Source organism: Tamandua tetradactyla, chromosome 12 (genome assembly GCF_023851605.1).
Source record: "Tamandua tetradactyla isolate mTamTet1 chromosome 12, mTamTet1.pri, whole genome shotgun sequence".
NCBI lineage: Eukaryota > Metazoa > Chordata > Mammalia > Pilosa > Myrmecophagidae > Tamandua > Tamandua tetradactyla.
Window position 1 is genome coordinate 2,764,817 of NC_135338.1, and position 23,112 is coordinate 2,787,928.

General features: G+C 37.6%; 1 protein-coding gene and 1 long non-coding RNA gene across 2 annotated transcripts in view; one reads left to right on the forward strand and one right to left on the reverse strand.

The window, feature by feature from the left end:
• The window catches only part of SYT16 (synaptotagmin 16), a 220,500-nt gene that overhangs the window by 86,089 nt on the left and 111,299 nt on the right, over positions 1-23,112 (reverse strand). The window contains exon 3 of the mRNA XM_077122439.1: positions 15,551-16,217. Coding sequence (XP_076978554.1) covers positions 15,551-16,073 — 523 coding nt within the window. The 5' untranslated portion in view covers positions 16,074-16,217. The remainder of the gene's footprint in view (positions 1-15,550; positions 16,218-23,112) is intronic.
• Positions 1-23,112, forward strand: part of LOC143651717 (uncharacterized) — a 57,285-nt gene that overhangs the window by 24,239 nt on the left and 9,934 nt on the right. The window lies entirely within an intron of this gene.

Here is a 23,112-nt window from a genome sequence, read left to right on the forward strand (position 1 = left end):
AGGATGCTCTTGCTTGTGTTTTAGAACTTTGGCTACAGTATGAGACCAAAGAAGAGAGGTTTATTTTATCCAAAACCTAAATTTTCTGTAGCACACAATCTAACTTAATCTATCTAGCCAATTCAGTTAAACAACCTAAACACATGGAACCTAGAATTGGGATGAGGTCTTGCAATTCTGTATAGCTTAATGTAATAATTGGATACATTCCAGAGTATGTCGGGCAGATAGTCAAAAAGTATTGGCAAAGTCCCTTGAGGGACTGGAGAAAAAATATGGAACTATTCAACTTTCCCACATGGGAAATCCCTGAAACTGTCTCAAACATTAGAGACTCCCAAGTTAATAAGCTAAGCCCTTGGTCTTAAGGCTTGCTCTTATAAAACCTATTTCTGTAATGGAGAAGCTAAGCCTACCTATAATAATGCCTAAGAGTTCCTTCCAGAGAACCTCTTTTGTTGCTCATATGTGGTCTCTCTCTTTCTCTCTCTCTCTAAGCCCAACTCTGCAAGTAAAATCATAAAGATAGAAATCTTCCTGGAAACATGGGACATGACTCCCAAGAATGAGCCTGGCTCTGAACCATAGGACCAACAATACCTACCTGACCAAAAAGGGAAAAGAAATGTAACAAAACAAGGTATCAGTGGCTAAGAGATTTCAAATAGTGTCAAGAGGCTATTCTGGAGGTCCCTTTTAAGCAAGATTCAGCTATATGTTGCCAACTTGTCATGGTATGCCCAAGCCCCAACCAAAGGAATTCCTGTAAACTCTAAAGAATACCTAGGGCTGTATCTGAGACTCTATAAAAGTTTCACTCACTAAGTTTACTTTTCAGAAACCTATAACCTCCAGACAGTTCCTAAGCCAGAGAAGCCCTGGAACCCAGAGGTACCAGTCTCTTCAAAAGCATCAACCATTTCCATCCCCTTACTCCATAATGCTGACACCCCTTTTCAACATGAAGATGTCAGATATTCCTAAATATCTGACATAGCCCAAATATTCCTAAAAATTGGGAGAAGGATCCAAGGAGAAGGAGGAGTTATAACAGAGAAGATAGGTATGATGAGTATGACTGCTGAATCATTATATTGATATTTCTTTTTAGTCTCCAGTGTCCGAAATGGTAGAACTGTAACCTCTACCATATACTGACATTTATTCTAAAACTACTTGTTAAAAGGTATTTTTAAATTACTCATTTTTTGTATATATGTTATATTTCACAATAAAAAATGTTTAGAAAAGTTTTAATGTGGATAGACTCACTTTCAAGAAGGCATTCATTCCATGGAAAAGCACACATCAAGTATTGCAAAGAAAAAAAAGGAAAGGATGCAACATTTCACATGCAATAGTGAATCCTATAGAAAAGCAATGGAGTTACTGTAGGGTCTGTGAAATCAGCTGCCCTATATTGTCTGATATCATTTAGACTCAATCGCCACAAGCAATCCCAAGAAAAATAACAGAACAAAATACCTTTGATCCTTGAAGTGTTGAAATCAACAAGCAACTAAGAACATGGTAGGATTTTCCTTTCCATCTTACATTTGCCTAGTAATATTTTGAAAAGTAAAGTTATATTACCATGATTTCAAAGCCTGCTGTTCTATTTTTTTAATACATTCCATCTAGCCAGAGATTGTTTCTAAAGTTCTATATGCCAATGTACTTGGAACACATTAATTCCATTAGCAGGCTATTTCAGGAAATAGTGAGCATATTTCTTGGAAACAAATACATGTGGTTGAAAAACAGCCTCAAAAAAAGTATGAGGTGAAAAACTGAAAACAAAGATGATTTTTAACCGCAATTAGAACTCCTTCCCATCACATATCAAAAGTGTCATAACTGCTTCTCTACTGAAAAGGTGGTGTTTGGGATTTGGGTCTTTAAACCAAAAGCCTATCTTGGCACGTCACCCCAAGTAGTTTCTCTGCCTCTTAATCATTGACAACTGCTAAATAAAGTGTATCTATTTTCTCTGTTACATTACTATTGGCAACCAGGTCCTCAGCAAGTGCCCAGAAATGTTTCCATGGTTACAAAAAGCATTCAGCATCCTTCTTGTTTTGGGCCAATTTAGCTTAAAATCTATTGTGGAGAAAAATATGGCACATTAACAAACATAAAATCAAGATACCATATTATGAATTCAAGGTTAAATGAGAAAAGCAGGCTTGACAAGGCTTTTTAGAAAGTGTACATAAATCACTGATTAAAATGCTGCCTTTTCCCAGTATATCTCCAAACACCTCTCTTTAATAGACCGCCAAGCAGCCTACATTCTGTGCCTCCGTATAAAGGAAAGAATGAGCACATGAGGATTCTTTAAGGCTATTACCCAGCAGGTAAAAATCCCCCAAAATGGGTGTTTAACATTCATACATCGGATAGTAGAGTTACTTATCCTAGTTTCCTATGACCCTTGGGACATTTAAATATTTTTGAGGAAAGAGAGGAATAAGAGCTTTTTGTTCATTGGCTGTAAGACATTTGAAGCAAATTAGTGGGCTATATTACATCTGGGAGAGAGAGAAAAATGGAAGTTCCCTAGAGAGGACTTAGTAAAGTTCCTCCATCTATAAAGTCATGAGTAAATGGGGCCAGAGAGACTGTCTCTCTCTATGCCTGTGCTGCATTCCCAAGTCCCACTGCCACCAAAGAGCCAGGGCATTAAAAACATTTTTGCATCCTCTGGAACAGATTAAACAAATGATATATACCTCTCAACTAGTCAGAAAGAGGCTCACAGCTTATACTTGTTTATACTTCTGCATTCCTCACAGCGCATTGTACAGAGTAGGATTCAAACACATATTTAACTGACTGAGAGAGGCCATAACACAGGACCTCTCTACTTAATGTCCCTCCCCATATCTGCTTAAACTTCATCATTTTCCATTGCTCTTGTTTTAACTGCAAACTGGAGAGCACAGGATAAAAGACTTACTTCTGGGAAGATTATGTCGATGCCCTTTTCCTCATTCTTCCCACTAAGTAAAACTAAACACCCTGAATATTATATATAGAACAAGCATAATAAGACTGAAAAATGGAGATAAGAAGACAGAATGGCTAAGGACTTTGGGACCCTAGGAACAATATGGGAGTGAGTTCCTTGGGTTTTATTTTTGTTTCTTTTATCCCAGACTTTGAGTTGAATAAGCCAGCCACCTGGAAATACCAACATGCACAACAGCAATAAAAAAGTCTCAAGAAAAGTATGCTCTCTCTGGCCAAAGGACCAGAAAAGAGATAGCATAACAAGACATAAAGATTTTAGATGGGGGCAGGTCATGGTGGCTCAGTGGCAGAGTTCTTGCCTGCCATGCCAGACACCCAGGTTTGGTTCCCTGGCCATGTGAAGAAAAAAAATTTTAGATGGTCATTTTTCTACTCTAGCCAAGCACCCCAGCAAAAACTGTGGCCCCATCCCCACACATACAAGTAAAGATTGAGTAGGGCACGTAGAATTAATTCTTGTCAGGCTACAACACCCCCACTGGAGTTGTGCCAGAGAAAGCCAGGCAGGAAGGTAGGGCACCCATCCATAACTGCTCGTAAGGCCACCTGCCCCACCCCTGCAGTGTCAACAAAGATCACATGGGGAGCCTAGACTACAGCCCCTACCTGGCAGTGACAAGGCATTTCTACCTCACCTCCCATCCTGGCTAGGATGGTGTCAGAGGAGGCCAGTGGAGAGTCAAGACTTTCACCATCACTAAGTGATGACATAGCGAGACAAACTTGCACCCTAACTTGGCATTGACAAGAAGCATTCCCCCACCTGAGAGAGAATGAAGGAAACCTGGACTTCTACCTCTACCTGGCAGTAATGATGCAGTACCCATTCACCTGCCAGAGCAGTGCCAAATTGTCCTTTTGGAGATGCCCTTCTGGGTGAACAATGACAAAACAAAGTCAACTATTTCTGTTTAATATGCTCATGATATTGTTTTATGCCACTGCTTCTTATGAACTACTACAATAGCTTCTTAAAATATGTCCCTCCCTCCAGTTTAGCATCAAACTTATGGTAGAGTTATCCTTCTGCGCTGGTTTGAAAGGATTTATGCACCCTAGAAAAGCCACCCCTTAATCCTAATCCAATATGTGGGAGCAACAGTTTCTTTTAATCCCTATTCAGCGCTATTGGTTGGAAACTTGATTAGTTATCTGCACAGAGATGTGACTCGCCCTATTGTGGGTATTAACTTTTCATTAGATGGAGATGAGACTCCACCCATTCCATGTGGGTCTTGATTAGTTGACTGGAATTCTTTAAAAGGGGAAACATTTTTGGAGAGAGTCTCCTTTTAGAGCCAAGAGACCGAGAGCCCATGCAGCCAGAGACCTTTGGAGATGAAGAAGGAAAATGCCCCTGAAGGAACTTCATGAAACAAGAGCCTAGAGAGAAAGCTAGCAGATGTTGCCATGTTCACCATATGACTTTCCAGCTGAGAGAGAAACCCTGAACTTCATCGGCTTTTCTTGAGTGAAGGTAACCCCCTTGTTGGTGCCTTAATACGGACATTTCTATAGACTTGCTTTAACTGGGATATTTTTATGGCCTTAGAACTATAAACTTGCAACTTAATATATTTCCCCTTTTAAAAAATGGTTCCATGTCTGGTATATCGCATTCTGGCTAAAGCTAGCAAACTAGAACACCTTCTAAAACACAGCATGTTACTATCCCTTTTTTGATTAAGGTGCTTTTGAGATTCCCAATTGATTACAGGATAAAGCCCAAATCATGAGTCACAAAGACCTCCCTAATTGCACCCGAACCTTGAGCCTCATGATCTTTCCCTGAAAATGTCAACTATGTCCACAGGGCTGTGTTTGTATCATTTCTTCCAACTGGAATTCCTTAAACTTCTGGTCACCTGTTAAATTCTGACTTCTTCTCCCAATTTGCAGTCCTACATCAGCTGCTCTGTGGAGATTTCTCTTACCACCTCCAGTAAGATCATCTCAACTGTTATCACATGCATACTTTTGTAAAAGTATACAAACAATTTAACAGCACTTATTGCATGTAACTATCCCTTAGGAATTTTATCCCCCAGCTCAAGCATACCAACAAATTTAATAAGACTGTCCGTACCAGTTCAGAGTACAGCATCAAATGTGTAAGCTCTGAATTCTGGCTTCTACTTTGGATGTAGAATATTGGCGTTAATATTGCTTCCAATCTTAAAGCAACAACATAGAAAGATCAATACTATGCAAAATTATTTTCTTAAACTTTCCAGAGAGCTGGGGTCACAAAGCAAGCAAGTAAGTAATCCAAAAGCTAAGAAGCAACTGGTGATTTCAAGGGGTGAAAGGACACAAGCACTTGCTGACCAGCAGTAGGTGCTAGAGCCATTAAAGCTGGTATGAAGAATTAAGTTAATATTTTCAAAGAATTTCTAAATGCCAAACATGGGCTAGCATAAGACTGTGGAACCCTTGGGAGCCACAAACCCAATGGAAATTCAAACCCACACACAGGCTCTTCTCCATGGAACTCACAGGTACACCCAAGAAAGACTGGGGATTGCAAGACACTGAAGAAAGCTTCTCTCATGGTACATGTGCCAGTGTGAAACTGTTAGGACTCTCTGAACATCCATGTCTTAATCCTGATCCAATCTTGTGGCACCAGACCTATTGTTTGTGGTGGAAACCTTTGATTAGATTGTTACCATGGAGACTGACCCATTCAATTGTGGTTGTGACCATCTCATCAGTTTACTTCCATGGAGATGTGATACACTCAACAGCCTTTTGATTAGATGGAGATGTGACTCCACCCATTCAAGGTGGGACTTGATTAGTTTACTAGAACCTTTTAAAAGAGGAGATATTTTTTATAAAACTGCAGAGTCAACAGGAGACCCAGAGGTTTGGAGAAAAAGAAAGAAAATACTCCCAGGGAAGCTGTTTGAAATCAGAAGCCAAAGACCCCAGCAGTTGCCAGGCATATGCCTTCCCAGCTGAAGAGGTGTTCTGGATGCACAGGCCTTTCTTAAGTCAAGGAATATTCATCTGGATGCCTTAGTTTGGACATTTTTATAGCCTTAGAACTGTAAACTTGCAACTTAATAAATTCCCTTTTTAAAAGCCATTCCATTTCTGGTATATTGCATTCTGGGAGGTTTAGCAAATTGATATAGTACAGTACCAGGAAGGGAAAAAGCAGTCAGTGTAGGAAAATTTAAAAACTCCACCAAGATCCTTATCACATACAACCACTATGGAATAAAAGCCTTAAGCATTTGGGAAAAGCAGCAAACCCCCTTGCCCTCAGACCAGAGGTGAAGAGACACTGAAATGTGTGCGGGTAGGGATAGGAATAAAGCAGAATAACCACTTCCATCTCCGGGAAAGGGCAGGAGAAGTTCTGAGGTCAGATTATTAGATATTCCTTACCACTGGGGAAGGAATAGGATTACCAGAAGATCCTAAAGCTAAAGGTCCAGCTACTCTGGAGGTTGCTCTTACACAAGCTTAAGTTAGACCTTGCTACCTGTCATAACCTACCAACCCCCAACCAAGACCATTCCAGCCAATCCTAAAGAACACCTAGGGCAATATATAAGATTCCACAAGGGTTCCAGCACTAGAGTAACTTTCCAGAAACCTACAGCCTCCAGATAGGTCCCTACTCCAGATAAATCCTGAAACCTAGCTCAACCTCTCTAGATCATCAGACAGTTCCATCTCTCTACCCTATATTAGTGGCAGACTCTTCCAATATCAAAAATTTAGAATTGCCATAGCCTAAACAACCCCAAAGAGAGATATGGAAAGATCAAATGTGATGGTGGAATTATACATAGAAGATAGGACTTAACAAATGAATATGAATGCTGAATCATTAAATTGATACCTCTTTTAGTCTCCAGTATTTTAGGGCAGCTAGAAGCAAAAACCTAAAATTGTGAAATTGTAACCCATGTCAAAGTCTGAAACATGTTCTACAACTAATTGTGGTGCTGTGCTTTGAAATTTATAGCTTTTTAGTATATTTGTTATTGTTCACAAAAAAAAAGAAGGAAAAAAGTCAATTGTGATGATAAAAAACAGTATTTATGCCCTCTAGCCTCCTATATTCTGGAGCAGCTAGAAGGAATATTATGAGGATCATATGGTAGCCCATGACAAACTCTGGGATCTGTCTTGTAACCACTTTTTGAACAGTGCTTTGAAAATTATTGCTTTTTTATTTCTTTGCTTTGTATATACATTATGCTACACAATAAAAAGTTTTTTTAAAAGTTGTGAGCAATATCAAATGGTGTAACATCTGTATAACTGAAATACCAGCAGAAGAAGCAAAAGAGAAGGGCAGGAGAAATTTCTGAAGAGATAAGGATTCTCCTAAAATAATGAAAGTCATTAAATTATGATACACAATGATCAAAGAACACAACCCCCACACCCATCAAAATGAAGTCTAAAACACACACAGACACACACACACACACACTCCCCCTAGACAAATGTTGCTTAAAACCAAAGATAAAGATAAAATCTTGAAGACAACCAGAGAAAAAGGACTATCATATGCAGAAGTAATGATTACAGCAGATTTCTCATACAAAACTGTACAAATATAAGGCAGTGGAATGACATTAAAATGCAAAAAAAAGGAAGAATTCAAAATAACTATAGCTAGCAAAAATATTTTTGAAAAATAAATGAGAGGGGTGCTAGGGCAGTTCAGTGGTAGTTCAGGGAGACCTGGGTTCAAGTTCCAACCCATGCACTTCCTCAAAAAACAAATGTGCTGGTTTGAATCTGTGGTGGAACCCAGAAAAATCATGTCTTTTATTCCTCATACAACATTTTGATTGTTCCCATGGAGATGTGAGCCACCCAATTGTGGGTGGTGGCTTTTGATCAGATAGCGTCCATGGAGCATTAATTCTTTAAAAGAGGAAACATTTTGGAGGGAGTCCCTTTTTCAGAGCCACAAGAGAGCCAGCAGACGCCCCGTGTTCACCATGCGCCCTTCCAGCTGAGAGAGAAACGCTGAACGTCATCGGCCTTCTGGAATCAAAGCACCTTTCCCTGGATACCTTAGATCGGACGTTTCTGCAGACTTGCTTTAATTGGGACATTTTCTCCACCTTAGAACTGTAAACTAGAAACTTATTAAATTCCCCCTTTTTAAAAGCCATTCTGTTTCTGGTATACTGCATTCCAGCAGCTAGCAAACTACAAACAAATAAACAAGCAAACAAACAAATAAAACAACAAACAAACAAACAAAAATTCATCAAAAGGTGCTGTAATATCAGGATACTCACATGGAAAAAGAATGAAATGTGATACAGCATACAAAAAAAATAATAAATGGGAAATATTTTTGAGCAAACAGATTCTAAGATAATTCATTAGCAACATGTATGCACTATAAGAAATGTTAAAGTAAAGAATACCTTAAGTGGCATATAAAAAAAGAAAAACATAAAATTCTTGTTTTTTATTTAAATCATTCTAAGAGATACCAGACTGACTAAAGTAAAATCCGCAATCAGTATACTATGTATTTATTGCATGTTTAAAAGTAAAATATATGACGATAGTACAAAGAATGGGAAGGAAGAGTTGGAATTGGGCTGTTGTAAGTTCATCACACTACAAATGAAGCAGTATAATATTTGAAGATGGACTGCAATTAAAGGAGTACCATTAATTATTTTAAAAAAGAGATATAATGGTGCTGTAGAAGAAATGAAATGGAATACTAAAACTATTCAATCCAAAAGAAAGCAGAAATAAATAGGATAAATGAAATAAAGAAAAGATGGGAAAAAAAACAAGGATCTAGCATGATAGAGTTTACTTAAATATATTGTAAACAGGTAAACAGTTAAGACACACCGATTGAAAATAAAAGTTTGTCATATTGGATAAAAAAAAGCAAGACCCAATCATATTCTGTACAAGAAGCCCACCATAAAAGTAAAGATAGATATAGAGTTAAAACTAAAGAATGGAAAAGAACTTATCGTGTCAGTGCAATAAAAAGAAACCAGAAATAGCCATATTAATGTAAAGTTGACTTTAGAATAAGAAACATCACCAGGGATAAAGAGGTACATAACATGACAAAGAGGCACATTACATGACTAAGAAGACACACATATCTAAAGATGGGAATATACTTAACAACAGAGCGTCAAACCTACATGAAGCAAAGAGGATAGAATTGAAAAGAAAAACAGGCAAATCTACAATTAGAGAGTTGGAGATTTTCATGCTCCTCTCTCAGTAATTAACAGAACAAAAAAATAATTAGACAAAATCTGTATGAATATAGAAAATCTAAACACAATCAAACCCATTAGCATATACAGAGCATTTCAATAACAGCAGAGCACACATTTTTTCCAAGTGCACATGAAGCGTTCAAGATGTCAGGATATATTCAGGGTGATAAACCAAATTTTAATTTCCCCCCAATGTAAAATATGGTCTGAGGCAATAATGGAATTTATACTAGAAATCAAGAATAGACAGATAACTAGAATATTCCTAAATATTTGAAACTTAAGCACAGTCTTAAACAATCAGTTGGTCAAAGACGCAGTCAAAAGGAAAATTAGAAAATATTTTTAATTGAATTAAAATGAAAATATAGCAATATTTGTTGGATGCAGATAAAGCAGTGCTCAGAAGGAAAGTTAGGCATTACATGATTATATTGGAAAATAAGGAGGAACGGATTATAACCAAAGCAAGCCAAAAGAAGAAAATGGCATGCAAATGAAATTAAGAACAATAAAACAAGAAATAAAAATAAATGAAACCAAAAGCTAATTATTTGAAAAAAATAGATAGTAGATAAATGGATGATAGATAGATAATCCTCCACCCAAACAGACAAATCTTAAAGATAATAAAAATTACGAATATCAAAAAGAAAGGGACAGGCGGTGCGAAAGGGACAAAATCACTATAAACCCTATAGACATGTAAAATATAATAAAAGATTACGTTCATAAGTTCAACAACATAGGAAAAATTCCTTTAAAGACACAAGCTACCAAAGTTCATTCAAGGTAAAAAAAAGAGAGAGCATGAATAGTCCTATACCTAGTAAGGAAATTGAATTTGTATTTAAAAACCTTGCCACAAAGAAAATTCCTTGTGTGGTGGTTTGAAGCTTTTATGTACCCCAGAAACTCATGTTCTTAAAGTTAATCTATTCCTGTGGGTATAGACTTATTGTAGGTGGGAACTTTTGATTAGGTTATTTCAGTTGAGATGTGAGCTGCCTTATTTAAAGTGGGTCTTAATCCTTTTACTGGAGTCCTTTATAAAAGGATAAAAAACAAAAACTGGGAGACACAAGGTAAGAGAAGCTCACAAAAAAGCCCCAGAAAGGCTGAGAAAGGAAGCCAATGAAGCCAAAGGCTGGAACCAATGAAACTGGGAAGAGAAAGACAAGCAGACGTTATCATGTCTGGTCATGTGACAGAGAAGTCGGACTGCCAGCAGCCTTTCCTCACAAAAGGATCGTCCTGTTGATACCTTAACTTGGACAGTTTCATGACCTTGGAATTGTAACTTTGTAAGCTAATAAATTACCATTGTTAAAAGCCAGTTCATTTCTGGTATATTGCATTTTGGCAGCTTTAGCAAAGCAAAACACCAATGGTATGTCTAAATGGTGTGTCTATCAAAATTCTACCGAACACTTAAGAAACAAATAATACTAATTCCACACAAATTCATCCAAACTAAAGGAGGCAATACTTCTTTTTTTTTTTTTTTTTTTGTTATTTTTCTTTTTTCATGAGCAGGCACTAGGAATTGCACCTGGGTCTCCAGTATGGCAAGTGAGAGCTCTGCCACTGTGCCACCATTGCCTGCCCAATACTTCTCATTTTATGAGGCCCACAATACCCAGATACCAAAACTAAACAAAGACATTACAAGAAAGGAAAACTGGAGACCAGTATCCTTAACGAACATAGATGAAAAAATTCTTCAACAAATGCTAATAAATCACATCCAGCAATTCATGAAAATAACAATAATATACCAGGGCCAAGTGGATTTTATCACAGGTATGCAAGACTGGTTCGATATTCAAAAATTAATCACTGTCATTTATTTCAACAGATTAACAAGAAAAATACATATATGATCACCTCAGTAGATGAAAATGCATTTGACAAAATTCAACATGTATTATTTATTTTTAAAAAACTTACAAATTGGGAACAGAAGGGAACTTATTCAACGTGATAAAGGGCATTAGAAACCTACACCTATTATATAGTAATGAAAGACCTGATGCGTTCACACTAGGTTCAGGAAGGCAGGGATGTCCATCATCACCAGTCCTGCTCAACACCGTGATGAGGCCCCATCCAATGCAGTCAATAAACAGAAATAACAGACATTCAGATTGGAAAGGAAGGAATAAAACAGTCATTTCTCTCACTAATTACATGACTGTCTATTTTTAAAAATCCCAAAGACTCTATGATCAACCTAGTAAACTAATCAATGATTATAGCAAAGTAAGAGAATACAAGATCAATATATAGAAAAATCAATGGTATTTCTATATACTAGCAAGAAAAACTGGAAATTGAAAGTTATCAAAGTTCCATTAAAAATAATAACAGAGGGAAAAAAGCTAAACATGAACTATCTAGGTATAAATCTAACAAAATAGGTAGGGACCTATATGCTGAAAACTGAAACCTGGTTAAAAAAATCTAAGGACTAAATAAATGAAGAGCTATGCCATATTTGTGGATTGGGAGGTACAATATTACTAACATGTCAGTTGTCTCAAAACTGATAGAGTCAATGCTATTATGACAAATATCCCAGCTAAAGTTTCTGTAAAAAATCAATAAGCTCATTCTAAAATGTATATGGAAAGGTAAATAAACTAATATAGCCAAAACAAATATTTTAAAGGGAAAAAAAATTGGATAACTCACACCACCTAATATCAAGACATTGTATAGTTATGGTAGTCAAGACAGTATGACATTAGAGAAAGGATATGCATATAGATTAATGCAAAATTATAGAGAATCCAGAAATAGACCCACATTTATAGAGATAATTGATTTCTGACAAAGGGGTCAAGATAATTTAATGGAAAAAGAATAGTTGTGTCAACAAATGGTGACAGAATGATTGGATACTCATAAGGAAAAAAAACCTTAATCCACACCTTTCATTATAAAATAAGCTCAAAATGGATCATTAAATGTAAAGCTTATAATTCTAAAATTTCTAGAAGAAAACAAGAAAAAAATTTTGTGACCTAGATTATGTAAAGATTTCCTCCACATGGTACAAAAAGGCATGATTCATGAAAGAAAAACTTGGCATACTGGATTATATCAAATTAAGAAGAATCTGTTCTTCAAGAGACACTGTTAAAAGGATAAAAAGTAAGGCCCAAAAGAGGAAGAAAATATTTTCAAAGCACCTACCTGAAAAGAGACTCATAGTCAGAATATAAAATAAACTCCCAAATCTCAAAAATAGGAAAACAATTCAATAAAAACAGACAAAAGATTTGAACAAACACTCTACAGAAGAAATTACACAGATGACAAATAACTACACGAAAAGTTGTTCAACAACATTGGTCATCAGGGAAAATTAATTAAAACCAGTCTGAAATGTTCAGAATTGTGAGGATCTAAGATTGAACTCTATTGGCAAGCCAACAAGATATCCTGCTACAATTTCACGGATGTTTGGCAGAAGACATGAAACTCGGGGGTCAAAGATAAAAGACAGTTTATGAGTCAGAATAACAAGCAGCATGAGCCTCATGTTCAAATCAGTTCCCCATGTGCCCAAATCCCATGGGGCAACAAAGGAGCAGGCCCCATGTGGGTGTTGTACCCTCAGTTACATCACCGCCAAGGAACATCCAGCTTAGGAAACCCTTGTCATTTATAAAGAGCTGTCAGCAAATCTGCCTAAGGGAGACATTATCTTTATTACTCAGGACAGCAAACATATATGCCCTCTGTTCTGGAAGGAGGCATAATCTCTACCTTACAAGGCCTTTGTTTTACAAACACCCTTAAAAAGAAAGCTCAGAACAAAAGGCTGGTTGTGGCTCTGCTCACAAGACATGCAAAAACATGAGAGACCAATGAAGAACTATCTCCTAGCATGAGATAACACTAATCATCTACAAGAATGGCTAAAGTTAAAACAATAACAACACACCCAGTACTGGTGAGGATGCAAAATGATAGAAACTCTTGTACATTACTTGTGGGAATGCAAAATGGTACAGCCATTTGGGAAAACAGTTGTAAGTTTCTTAAAAAGTTAAGCATACACTTACCATAGAATAAAAAATATCATTCCTAGGTATTTACCTAATTGAAATGAAAAAATATTCACACAAAAACCTATTTTGGAAATATATATAGCAGTCAAAAACTGGGACCCAAACACCCTCAAATGATGAACAGAGAAACTGTGGTGCCTCCATGGCAGAATATTATTCAGCAAAAAAAAAAAAAAAAAAAAAAAAAAAAAGGAAAGGAGCAAGTTACTGAGACACATATTAACCTGGATGAATCGCAAATACATTATGATAAGTAAAAGAAGCCAGACTCAAAAGTCTACAAACCTGCATGATTCCCTTTATATGACACTCTGAGAAAAGACTGAACTACAGAGACAGAAAGTATCAGCAATTGCTAGGTGTTAGAGGTAGAGAAGAGGATGGAGTATAAGGAATTATGTAGAAGTTTCTGAAATAATGGAGCTTTTTTGTATCTTGTTCATGGTGGTAGTTACATGACTGTGTATTTGCCAAAACTTACAGAGCTATATACTAAGAAGGATGAATTTTCTGTATGTAAGTTATACATTTAAAAAGGAAAGAAAACTGTCTAAGCTCTAGAATGAGAGTGTCTGAGCTCTGCCTCTTTCTAAATGTGCCATCTCAGGTAAGCTACCTAAACTCTCTAAGCATCAATTTTCTCAGCTGTAAAGTGGGAATAATAATAGTTTCTACCTGTTAAGGTTGCCCACTTTCCTTGTTGCTAACCATCATTATTATCTGATGTCCTACTATATACCTGACACTGTGTGCAATCTTTAGGATACAATGTTCTTGGCATGGTGTCAACTAAATCTCGGTCATGTTCCTGACTTCCAGAAGGCTGCAAGCCAGCGAGAAAACATCTCTTGAATGGACAGATGAGCATAGCTGTTTTACCACCGTTAGATCATTACAACAATTATAAAAATTGGCAAAAAGCCAATGTGAGGCATCTATTAAGCCAAACTTATGTTAATAATTTTAAATATAGTTCAACTTTGGCAAACATTTTCTAAAATAGGAATAGAAATTTAAATTCAAATCTAAGGAATTCTGTTGCTAGCTCAGATATTTCTAGAATTATCTGTACGGATCATTTCAAAAGACTAAAATTGAAATTATTTATAGTTCATTAGATTCAGAAAGAATAGGAATCAACCCTGGTTTTCACCAGTTTAATCTGGCACTTCAATGTGACTTAATTTGAGTAAGAGTATCAAAAAAAAACAATATAAGAAGAATATGAAATTGTTTCTTTATATAGCAAGACTTCTTACATCTGGAGAAAACCTTCCCTAAAGAGATAAAACTATTAAGAATACTGAAAATGGATGAAGAAACTATTAAGCGTTCCAGAGAAGTCTGCTCCCCCAACAAAGAAGGGCTCCAATGATTTAGCCTTTGTTGTCCATAAAGTCCTGACTAATCTGTGTGAGTTATGCATATATTATAACCCACATCATATTCCCTTCTCTGCATACCATATTTTTCTGCTCTTCGACGAAGTTGGATGCCTTTACTTCAGGCTTAGAAGCATGATAAATTCATGCCATAACACCCTACAGTCTGATTTTAGAGTTGATTACATCTTTTTACCATTTTTATCATGCATTTATTGGAGACCTACTATGCACTCGGCTCTGATAGGATAAGGGTTTATAAGCAGTTTTTATTAAATGTGCCCTTCCCATTCAAGGCTAAAAGAAAATCAAGCTATTCTTATTTCAGAGGTGTCCTAAGTACTGTCATCTCACATCACATCTCAGTGAAACACTATGAGACGTGTTCTTGGAGTGTTGTCAACTGGAAATTCTGCAACAAGTATACTTTTTACACAGGATTTCACACTGAATAATATAGTAACATCTAGAGATTCCTAACCTACAAAATAAAAAGAGAACATTTAAAAAGATATAAAAAGTCATGGCATGAGCACAAGGGACTTCTCAAACAGAATCCAGAGACTTGTTTTCACCAATTCGCTTACTTGGAAGCATTGTTTTGGAATATGGAGCCCATGGACATGGCTTTTCCAAAGTTTTATATATTGAAGGTATTCCTAAGAATTACATATCTCAAGAAGAAGCCACTATGTAGAAAGTTCTAAGGGTGAAAAAAAGTGAAATTCATACGCTAACTAAAAATATTGAATAAAATGAGTAGAAAGGCCCTTTAGAAAAAGCCAGAAAAGGTGATTACTAGCTAGCTTACCTTGCTTTTTTCCAGTAAGATTTTCTAAATGACCAGGGAGCTCGCTGTCAAAGCGGTGGTGACGGCCGTTCCTTTGCTTTTCAAGATGATGTCCTTCCTCAGCAATAGAAGAAAGCACACGTGGTGGCTGTTGGCCATCAAGGGTCTGATGGGGCCACTGGGACACGATGGAACATGAGTCCTTTGCATGTTGGCTAATGCTTGGGCTTGAACTTTGGGTAAAGTTCTGAAAATCACTATTACAACATGAGAAATGATCCCCTTCAACAAACAAGGAATGTGTGTCCTCTTGGCTCCAATCGTTGTCTTGTTCTTTATCTTCAAAGTAAGTTTCCTGAATCTGAGCATCATCTGAGTCTTGGCCCAGCTTGTCATCCAATTTAGAGTCTTGTTTCCTTAAGTTAACCAACGAAGCTGACAGCATCTCTCCCGCTTGCTGGAGTGCTTCATAAACCCGAGACATCCAGGAAGAGAGAGGCTGGAAGAAGTTCTGAGCATCCTGAGACGCCATGGCCAACATCATGGCCAACAATCTGTTGTCTATCGCATCCACGTGTTCACTCTTCCAGTACGCTGGACTTAATGTGAACTACAGAATTAGCATGACGAGAAACTAAATTGGAAGTCTCTTAATGGCTGTGAATATTTCTCTTTCAAAACTTCTCAGCTGAAACAGAGGAAAGAAATACTTATATCTGTGAAAGTTACAACCTCTGAGCCATCACCAGATACCTACAATCAATGCCAGACGGCATTTGGGGACAAAAAGCATTGGGGGTAAAAAAGAGGTCATCACTGAAATATTAAGACAGCTAAATAAAAATGATTTTGTGAGCGTTTGCATCTAGATGATTTCAATGCCTGTTCACCTCAGACATGCACGAAATTTCCATTAGCAGTAATGGGCTCTGTTCGTGTGGACTGAGAGAGGTCTACACTCCACAGACCACACTTAACGTGTACAAAGGATAAATGAGTCTTTATCAAGAGGGAGTTGGACATGAAATTTCAAATAATAAGAAAAGCTGGATGCTCCATCTCCCAACCTGCAGATCCCACAGAGCTAACTAGTAAGCGTCTCTGCTTTGTGACCCAAAGATTTATCCTTTCAAAGGGAATGTGTCTAGAATTAAAAAGCTTTTAAGGAATCTTAAAATAGGCTTTTATATTTTTACGCAATTTCTAGAAATGGTATCTGTACTTGGCGAAACAAAAATAATCACTAAAAACCTGATGGCAAGTGAAACACGCACCTTACTGGAGACCTGTCCCTAAGGTCTCATTGCCTTTTGTCTATATTCCAGCCTCCCCAAGATAGCGCACCCCAACCCGCAAGACTCCTGAGAGTCATTTCTTTCCATAAGATTCACAACCTGAAGAAAGCAGCAACAGGACCTCAACACACAAAGGGGACACCATGAAGACTCTAGAGCTAAGTATCCACATATACATGTCTACACACATGCAAACATGGACATCTACGTATCAGCATATACATACACACAAATATGCCCCTTGCGTACGTATATGTCTCCCATTGCCTTTGCATATATTATTTCATTGGATGCTCACAACTCTTCCATAAAGTCAGTAGGCAAGTAGTATCAGCATCAGTTCAAAGACAGTTTGCCCAGAGTCTCCAATGTGAGGTTAGAACTGGAGTTAGTAATCCAGAAATCCTTTTCCTTTCTCACCCTACCCAGTGAAGTATTTTTTCCACTATGTCACACAGACTATTTTCCACGTTATGTATGGGCATCTGGCATGTATGTTAGACATTGCCAACATCTCTCAATTTAAACTAAAGTAATTCTTTATCTGAACCAGTTATTTAAATATAAGGTTTACTGCCCAAAATTTGGTGAAGATAGAACTTAGTGTACTTTAGTAACATATTGTTACTGAACTTATTCCTTCTATAATGATACTGAACTTAGTCTCTGTTTTGCAAAAGATTAAGGTAATCCATGTCCTACTTCCCTTATTACAAGTTCCTCCCTTACTGAACTAAGAGTTGAAAGCACAACAGCACACTTTAAAGACCGAGGTAGAATACAGAGACTGTGGTTTCCTCTGTGCATCAACAGCTCAGGATGAATGCTTTAAGTGACTACAGAGTACAAACCCCTGCTTGTACTTAGTTACACCATCTCCTTCATAGAAATAGCTTCCTTCTGACAAAATCTACCAGCGATCCTTAGCTTTCCGTCCTCTTTCACTTCAAGTCACTGCATTTGAAACGGCTGCTGACATTCTCCTTTTAAAAGTTTCTCGTTAGCTTCTGTGGCCACTCATTCATGCAATTATTCATTCAATAAAAAAAATATTGATTAAGTACCTATTAAGTGCTGGGCACAATGCCAGATATAATGGAATCTTGATATGTCTGTCCCAAAGGAACCCAGATTGCAGTTGGGGGAAACTAAACTCTCTGCATTTTCCCTTTATGCTGAATAAACCATGTGTTTTTCAGGCCCTGCCCCGTCTCCCTGCCGTCTACACATATGCAACCATCCGTTGTCCAATAGCTTCTCCTCTTCTCATTTACACTCAACACTTGGGAAAATTGAACCATACATAAATTTAAAATAACACCTCTTTAACAATTACAAAAACTTGAGTTCAATCAAGCTCATATTTCTGGTTATCTAAGCCAGTCGATCTCAAACTTGGTGCATCAGAATCACCTGATGAGCTAATAACGAACACAGAGGTCCAGGCTGGTTGAAGGAATAGGTTCTGGCCTGGGCTTTTGTGCCTGTGCAGAGTTCTGACACCCACCAAAGTGTGAGAAATACTGCTCTAACGAAATAGCTACACTTGGATGTCTCACCGAAATCTCAAATTTAGCTCAACCAAATCTATCACATCAATTTCACTGCAAGCATTCAACTCTCTAGACTCACAATATACTAGTGATTATCAATTTCTCTCCAACACTAACCCTGTTCGATCCTTACACTCCAAATTCTGCTAGTTTGGGGCCTATAAAGACTCTTTTACATTAAGTTTGACACAGTAATTACCTTTCCCCAAACTTCTATTCCCACAGATGATACCCATCTTGTTGGTTTCAGCCTCTAGTCTTTCCCAGCTCAATCTATCCTCTAGGCTTCCTGACCATAACGTGATATTATATCAGTTTTATTGCCTGATGGAGGCTCCATGGAGAGTAAGGATTGTCTCTTTCTTTTCTAGTTTATCCTTAGTACCTAGAAATATATCTAGCAAGTGGCAAATTCTCAATAAATGAATGAATGAATCCTATAAAAACTGTGCATAGAACACTACCTAGTACGGAAAATGTACTCAATACATTTATAAAATTAATGAATAAAACCTACTCAGAATTGGTGAACGATCATAAACTGGCATCACACAAATCCCCTGCTTAGTGATATTATAGTCTCCAGCATTTGTTCCACTTCATCTCACCACTCACAGCCTTTTGTTTGTTTGTTTACTTTTCCTCCACAAATATTTTACTTAGGTTAATATGCCTCAAGGCATTACAGATCTAGAAGGTTCCCTGAGAAACCCTTGCGTTTAGCTTCCAGTACTACCTTCAATACTGTGTTTTTGGTACTTGAAACTTTTTAAGATAGAAGTGATATATCTTCTTTAATAATGCTTTCCATGTTTTACTATAGAGAGAAAACTTCATTTTCATATGCAACCCAAAATCCTCTTGTCGGTATCCCCTTGTCCAATCTTCAAACTAATAATAGCCTGTATCCTTGGCTTCACATATTTGCCTACTGTAATCTCTGACCATCAAACAACTCTGCAATTTTTCCAAAAAATAAATCTTGTCTCACTCCCCTATATATAAAAAGAAATGTGCATTCCACTATTGCACTGCAAAGGTTGAACACTGGAAGCCCACCTGCCAAAATTACCACTTATTCTTATTTGTTGACATAGTGTTTTTACAACACTAATTTGGCCATCTCTGATTCACTACAGTCCTTACTTCTCCCTGTTATTTGTACCCACGTGTTTCACTCATTTCTGTGTGATCTGCCTGACCCTTGAAGGCACTGGAAGTTTTAAGACCTATCTTACATGAATAAAGTTTAAATTCTCTACTACTGCATACAAATGGAATGATGCTCAAAAATAATAATAATCGATTGGAAATTGGCACCATGCAATTTCCCTTATTGCTAGAAGACTCCCCACCTGCTAGGTATAAATTCTTTAATCATGAATCTTGGAAATGAAGAGATCTGGGGGTACAATGTGACATGACTGGAAGGGGTGCTAAGACCAGTGACTATTTACCAGTGAGCTTTGCAGTATTTCAGCATTTCGACAACCTGCAGAGCCCTCCCTTTGGCCCTGACAGTGTCAGGCTGTGTATGAGCTGTCCCCAATACGACTGCGTATGTCCCCAACACCAAGGTCAAATAGTGAGGACTCGGCCCCCCTCACCGTGCAGACCTAGTGCACACCACACTAACACACGTCTCCAAAGACGCCATGCTCTTTCCTTTGCTCTGACCAAGGGACCTTGTCTTCCCTCTTGCCTGGTAAATACTTATGTGTCCCTTAGGATAATATTCTTACTGCCTCCCTCGGCATCTCTACAATCCAGAGTGTGCGCTCCAAGCGCTCTGACTGTGCCTTTCTGACATATGGTTTCACTCGGGATGGTAATGACTTGTCGTTGTCCTCTCCCAGTGGACCCATAGTGCAGGGCCCGTGGACTCAGTTTATACCTCCAGAACCTACGCAGAGAAGGCACTCTATAAACGCTGATCAAATTGATAAGCAAATGAATCAATGGAAGTTACTGACTACATTTTTTAAAGCCAAATAGCCCTGATTCTTTCATCTTTCTTCATCTGTAAAGTGGAATTAACCCACTGGTGACCTTTAACAATTTCTTTCGGTTCCTAAACCCAAGAATTTACCAGTATGGGCCAAAAAAGCATTTGAATATTGAGGCTGCCCCTTCAGGATTGGTCTGAACCTCTGTGAGTGACTACCGTCAGATGGTCCTAAACTAATCGGAAAGAGGCTTGACTCTCCGTCCATACGTGAGAGAGTGTCTGGTTGCTCTATTTCAAAATATTCGACAAAGAAAGTCAAGGGGTTAAGGCACCCACGGCCAGAACTTGAAAAACCATGTAGGTAGGAACACTAGAAACCTTTCATTTTATACCAAAGCTGCCTAAGCCCACAGGGGCTCAGCACTGGCAGAGCAACCATAGAGATACCTTTACTGCTTAGATGAATTTCAACTTGATTGGTAGAGCATGCCAGCTGATCGCTGATAGATAACGGATATCCTAGTTCTTTGGGGGCTTTCTTACAGGTATTTAAGAAGACAAAGTAGCTTCTGGTGTTAGAAAAAGACACATGAGAAAATACAAATAGAAAAGAAAAAAACAACAGTCCTCCCCAGAAAAGCTCAGTTCCAAGATAAAAGTAAAAATACGCATAAGGTCTTGTGGTAGCTGAGAAGGCTCATATTTGAATTAAATCATTTCAAAAAAAGACAAAAATGTGTGTGGGGGGGGTGTGCGTGTGTGTGTGTGTGTGTGCTTAACACATAAGCACGGGAAGGTTTACAAATTTTGGACGTGATTCAAAATAAACTAGCAACGTAATAAACAATTAGTAACAATTGAAAAATAAAGATGAAAGTAAAGGCATCAATATAATTCTAAGGACTACATTTCTTTAAATTATCCTTTAATTAGAATTATACGTTAATTTTAAAAGTGGTTAGTTTAAGATCATTTTAAACATAGGAAATGGCAAAAACGGTGAAATCAATGAACTGTCTTTCTATGAGGAGGAAAACTACAAATTCCTTAGCCATATGCTTTCTCATATATTTCAATCATCTTCACCAAGTACAGTGAGCAGAGTGTAGGGATTCCATACCCAGAATAAGAAGATTCATGATCCTTTAAAGGCTGTTAGTTAAATCTTTCTGACCCCATTTTCTGGTGACCAGTGTTTTAGTGGAAGAAGGAGCAGTATGGCCCAAAGGAAATACCAGCTCCTAGGAGCTATACTTTGAAATCCCATTTCTTTTATTTTTTTTTTATTAAAGCTAAAGTAGAGGCTTGTACGCCTGTGTAATTTTTAAAGGATTACCAATTCCTGAAGAGGGTTGAACACATTCTGAGAGACAGTAAAATGTTTCCAAATATGGGCTCTAGATAACCCAACTGCAAATCAAAATCTCATAAAAGTTTGTCTACTAAAGTGTTGGTGGTTAGCATTTTTTAAAGGAAAAATCTATTCTTCTCATTTTCTACCAAGATCTGTAAAGTAGTAGTAACTAGAAATCAAGAACACTGGATTTATTTCAAGTGTTTTCTTGCAGCCGTCAGTTAACTTCCTTATGTCACTTACTTTCTTGATCTAGTAGTAAGAAATGGGTTATTTATTATCGACTTACCAGAGGGGTCATGAGGCTAAGTAAGCTTAGCATTTGAAGGCAATTATCATGCCTTTTGGAGAAGGGCATTTGCATTACCTAATACAAATAAGAAGGCTTAGGAAGATGAATAATATATGGAGTCAAAATAAAGAGCTACAAAACGGGCTGCCGTCCATCTCTAACATGGTTCAAAAGAGTCTACAGGTGTTTTCTGTAAAGAGCAAATTTGTTATGTGGGTAGAAGTATGTGCCTCTGAGATGAACTTCCACAGCGTTTGTCCAAAACATGCTCTAAATGCTGGCATCTTAAAATACACATATTAAAAAGGACTACTGAGAACCCTACGGCCACAGTGTGGACACGACACAGTCATATTTTCATTGCTGGGCCACGGGGGATCCTGCGGAGCCTTCAACGCCAGGCTTCGGGGGCAGGGCGACGACAAGATAAAACGGAATCTGATGCACCCTATAATCGGAATATACTTTCATCAGTAGAGGCTGAGAAAAATGAGAGCGTGAAAGAAAGAAAAAGCAATGTCGTTGTGGTCACACAAATCAAAGCTCTAGTCCTCGATCTGTCCCTTGGTTCGTCCACAACGGGCTAATCACGTCGCCCAGGGCACCTAAATGTCCTCATCTGTTAAATGGGGAGAACTACGCCCTCTCTTCCAATTCACTGTGAAAATTAAATTATGCAACGGTTTAAAGCACCCAAGACTGGACCTGGTATATAATAGGCACTTAGTATTAGATATTCATTATTAATCCAAAGTCTGTGACACCTTTAAAGTTAAAAATTATTATATATTTTTCTTATCATCTTTACCTGATGTGCCAGTCCCTTAGAAAAATGATACTGTCATTGTATATCGCATTTGTCAGCACTTTACAGTATACGATGCTTTTAGACAATTATCTCATTTCAATAAAAACTGTTAATGAAAAATATTAGCTTTCCCATTTTACAGTAAAAAAATACTAAGGCTTAGGGTAAGCGACTTCCCCAAGGTCACATCTAAAACAAAGGAGAGAACTGGTTTTGCAATTCTCCTTTGTAGAATTCCAAATTCTTGCTTCAATCACAGCTCCAAATCTTCACAAAATGGCAATAAGAAGGTGAAGAGTCTACAGATCAAAAAGGCAGTGGGATCGACCAGTA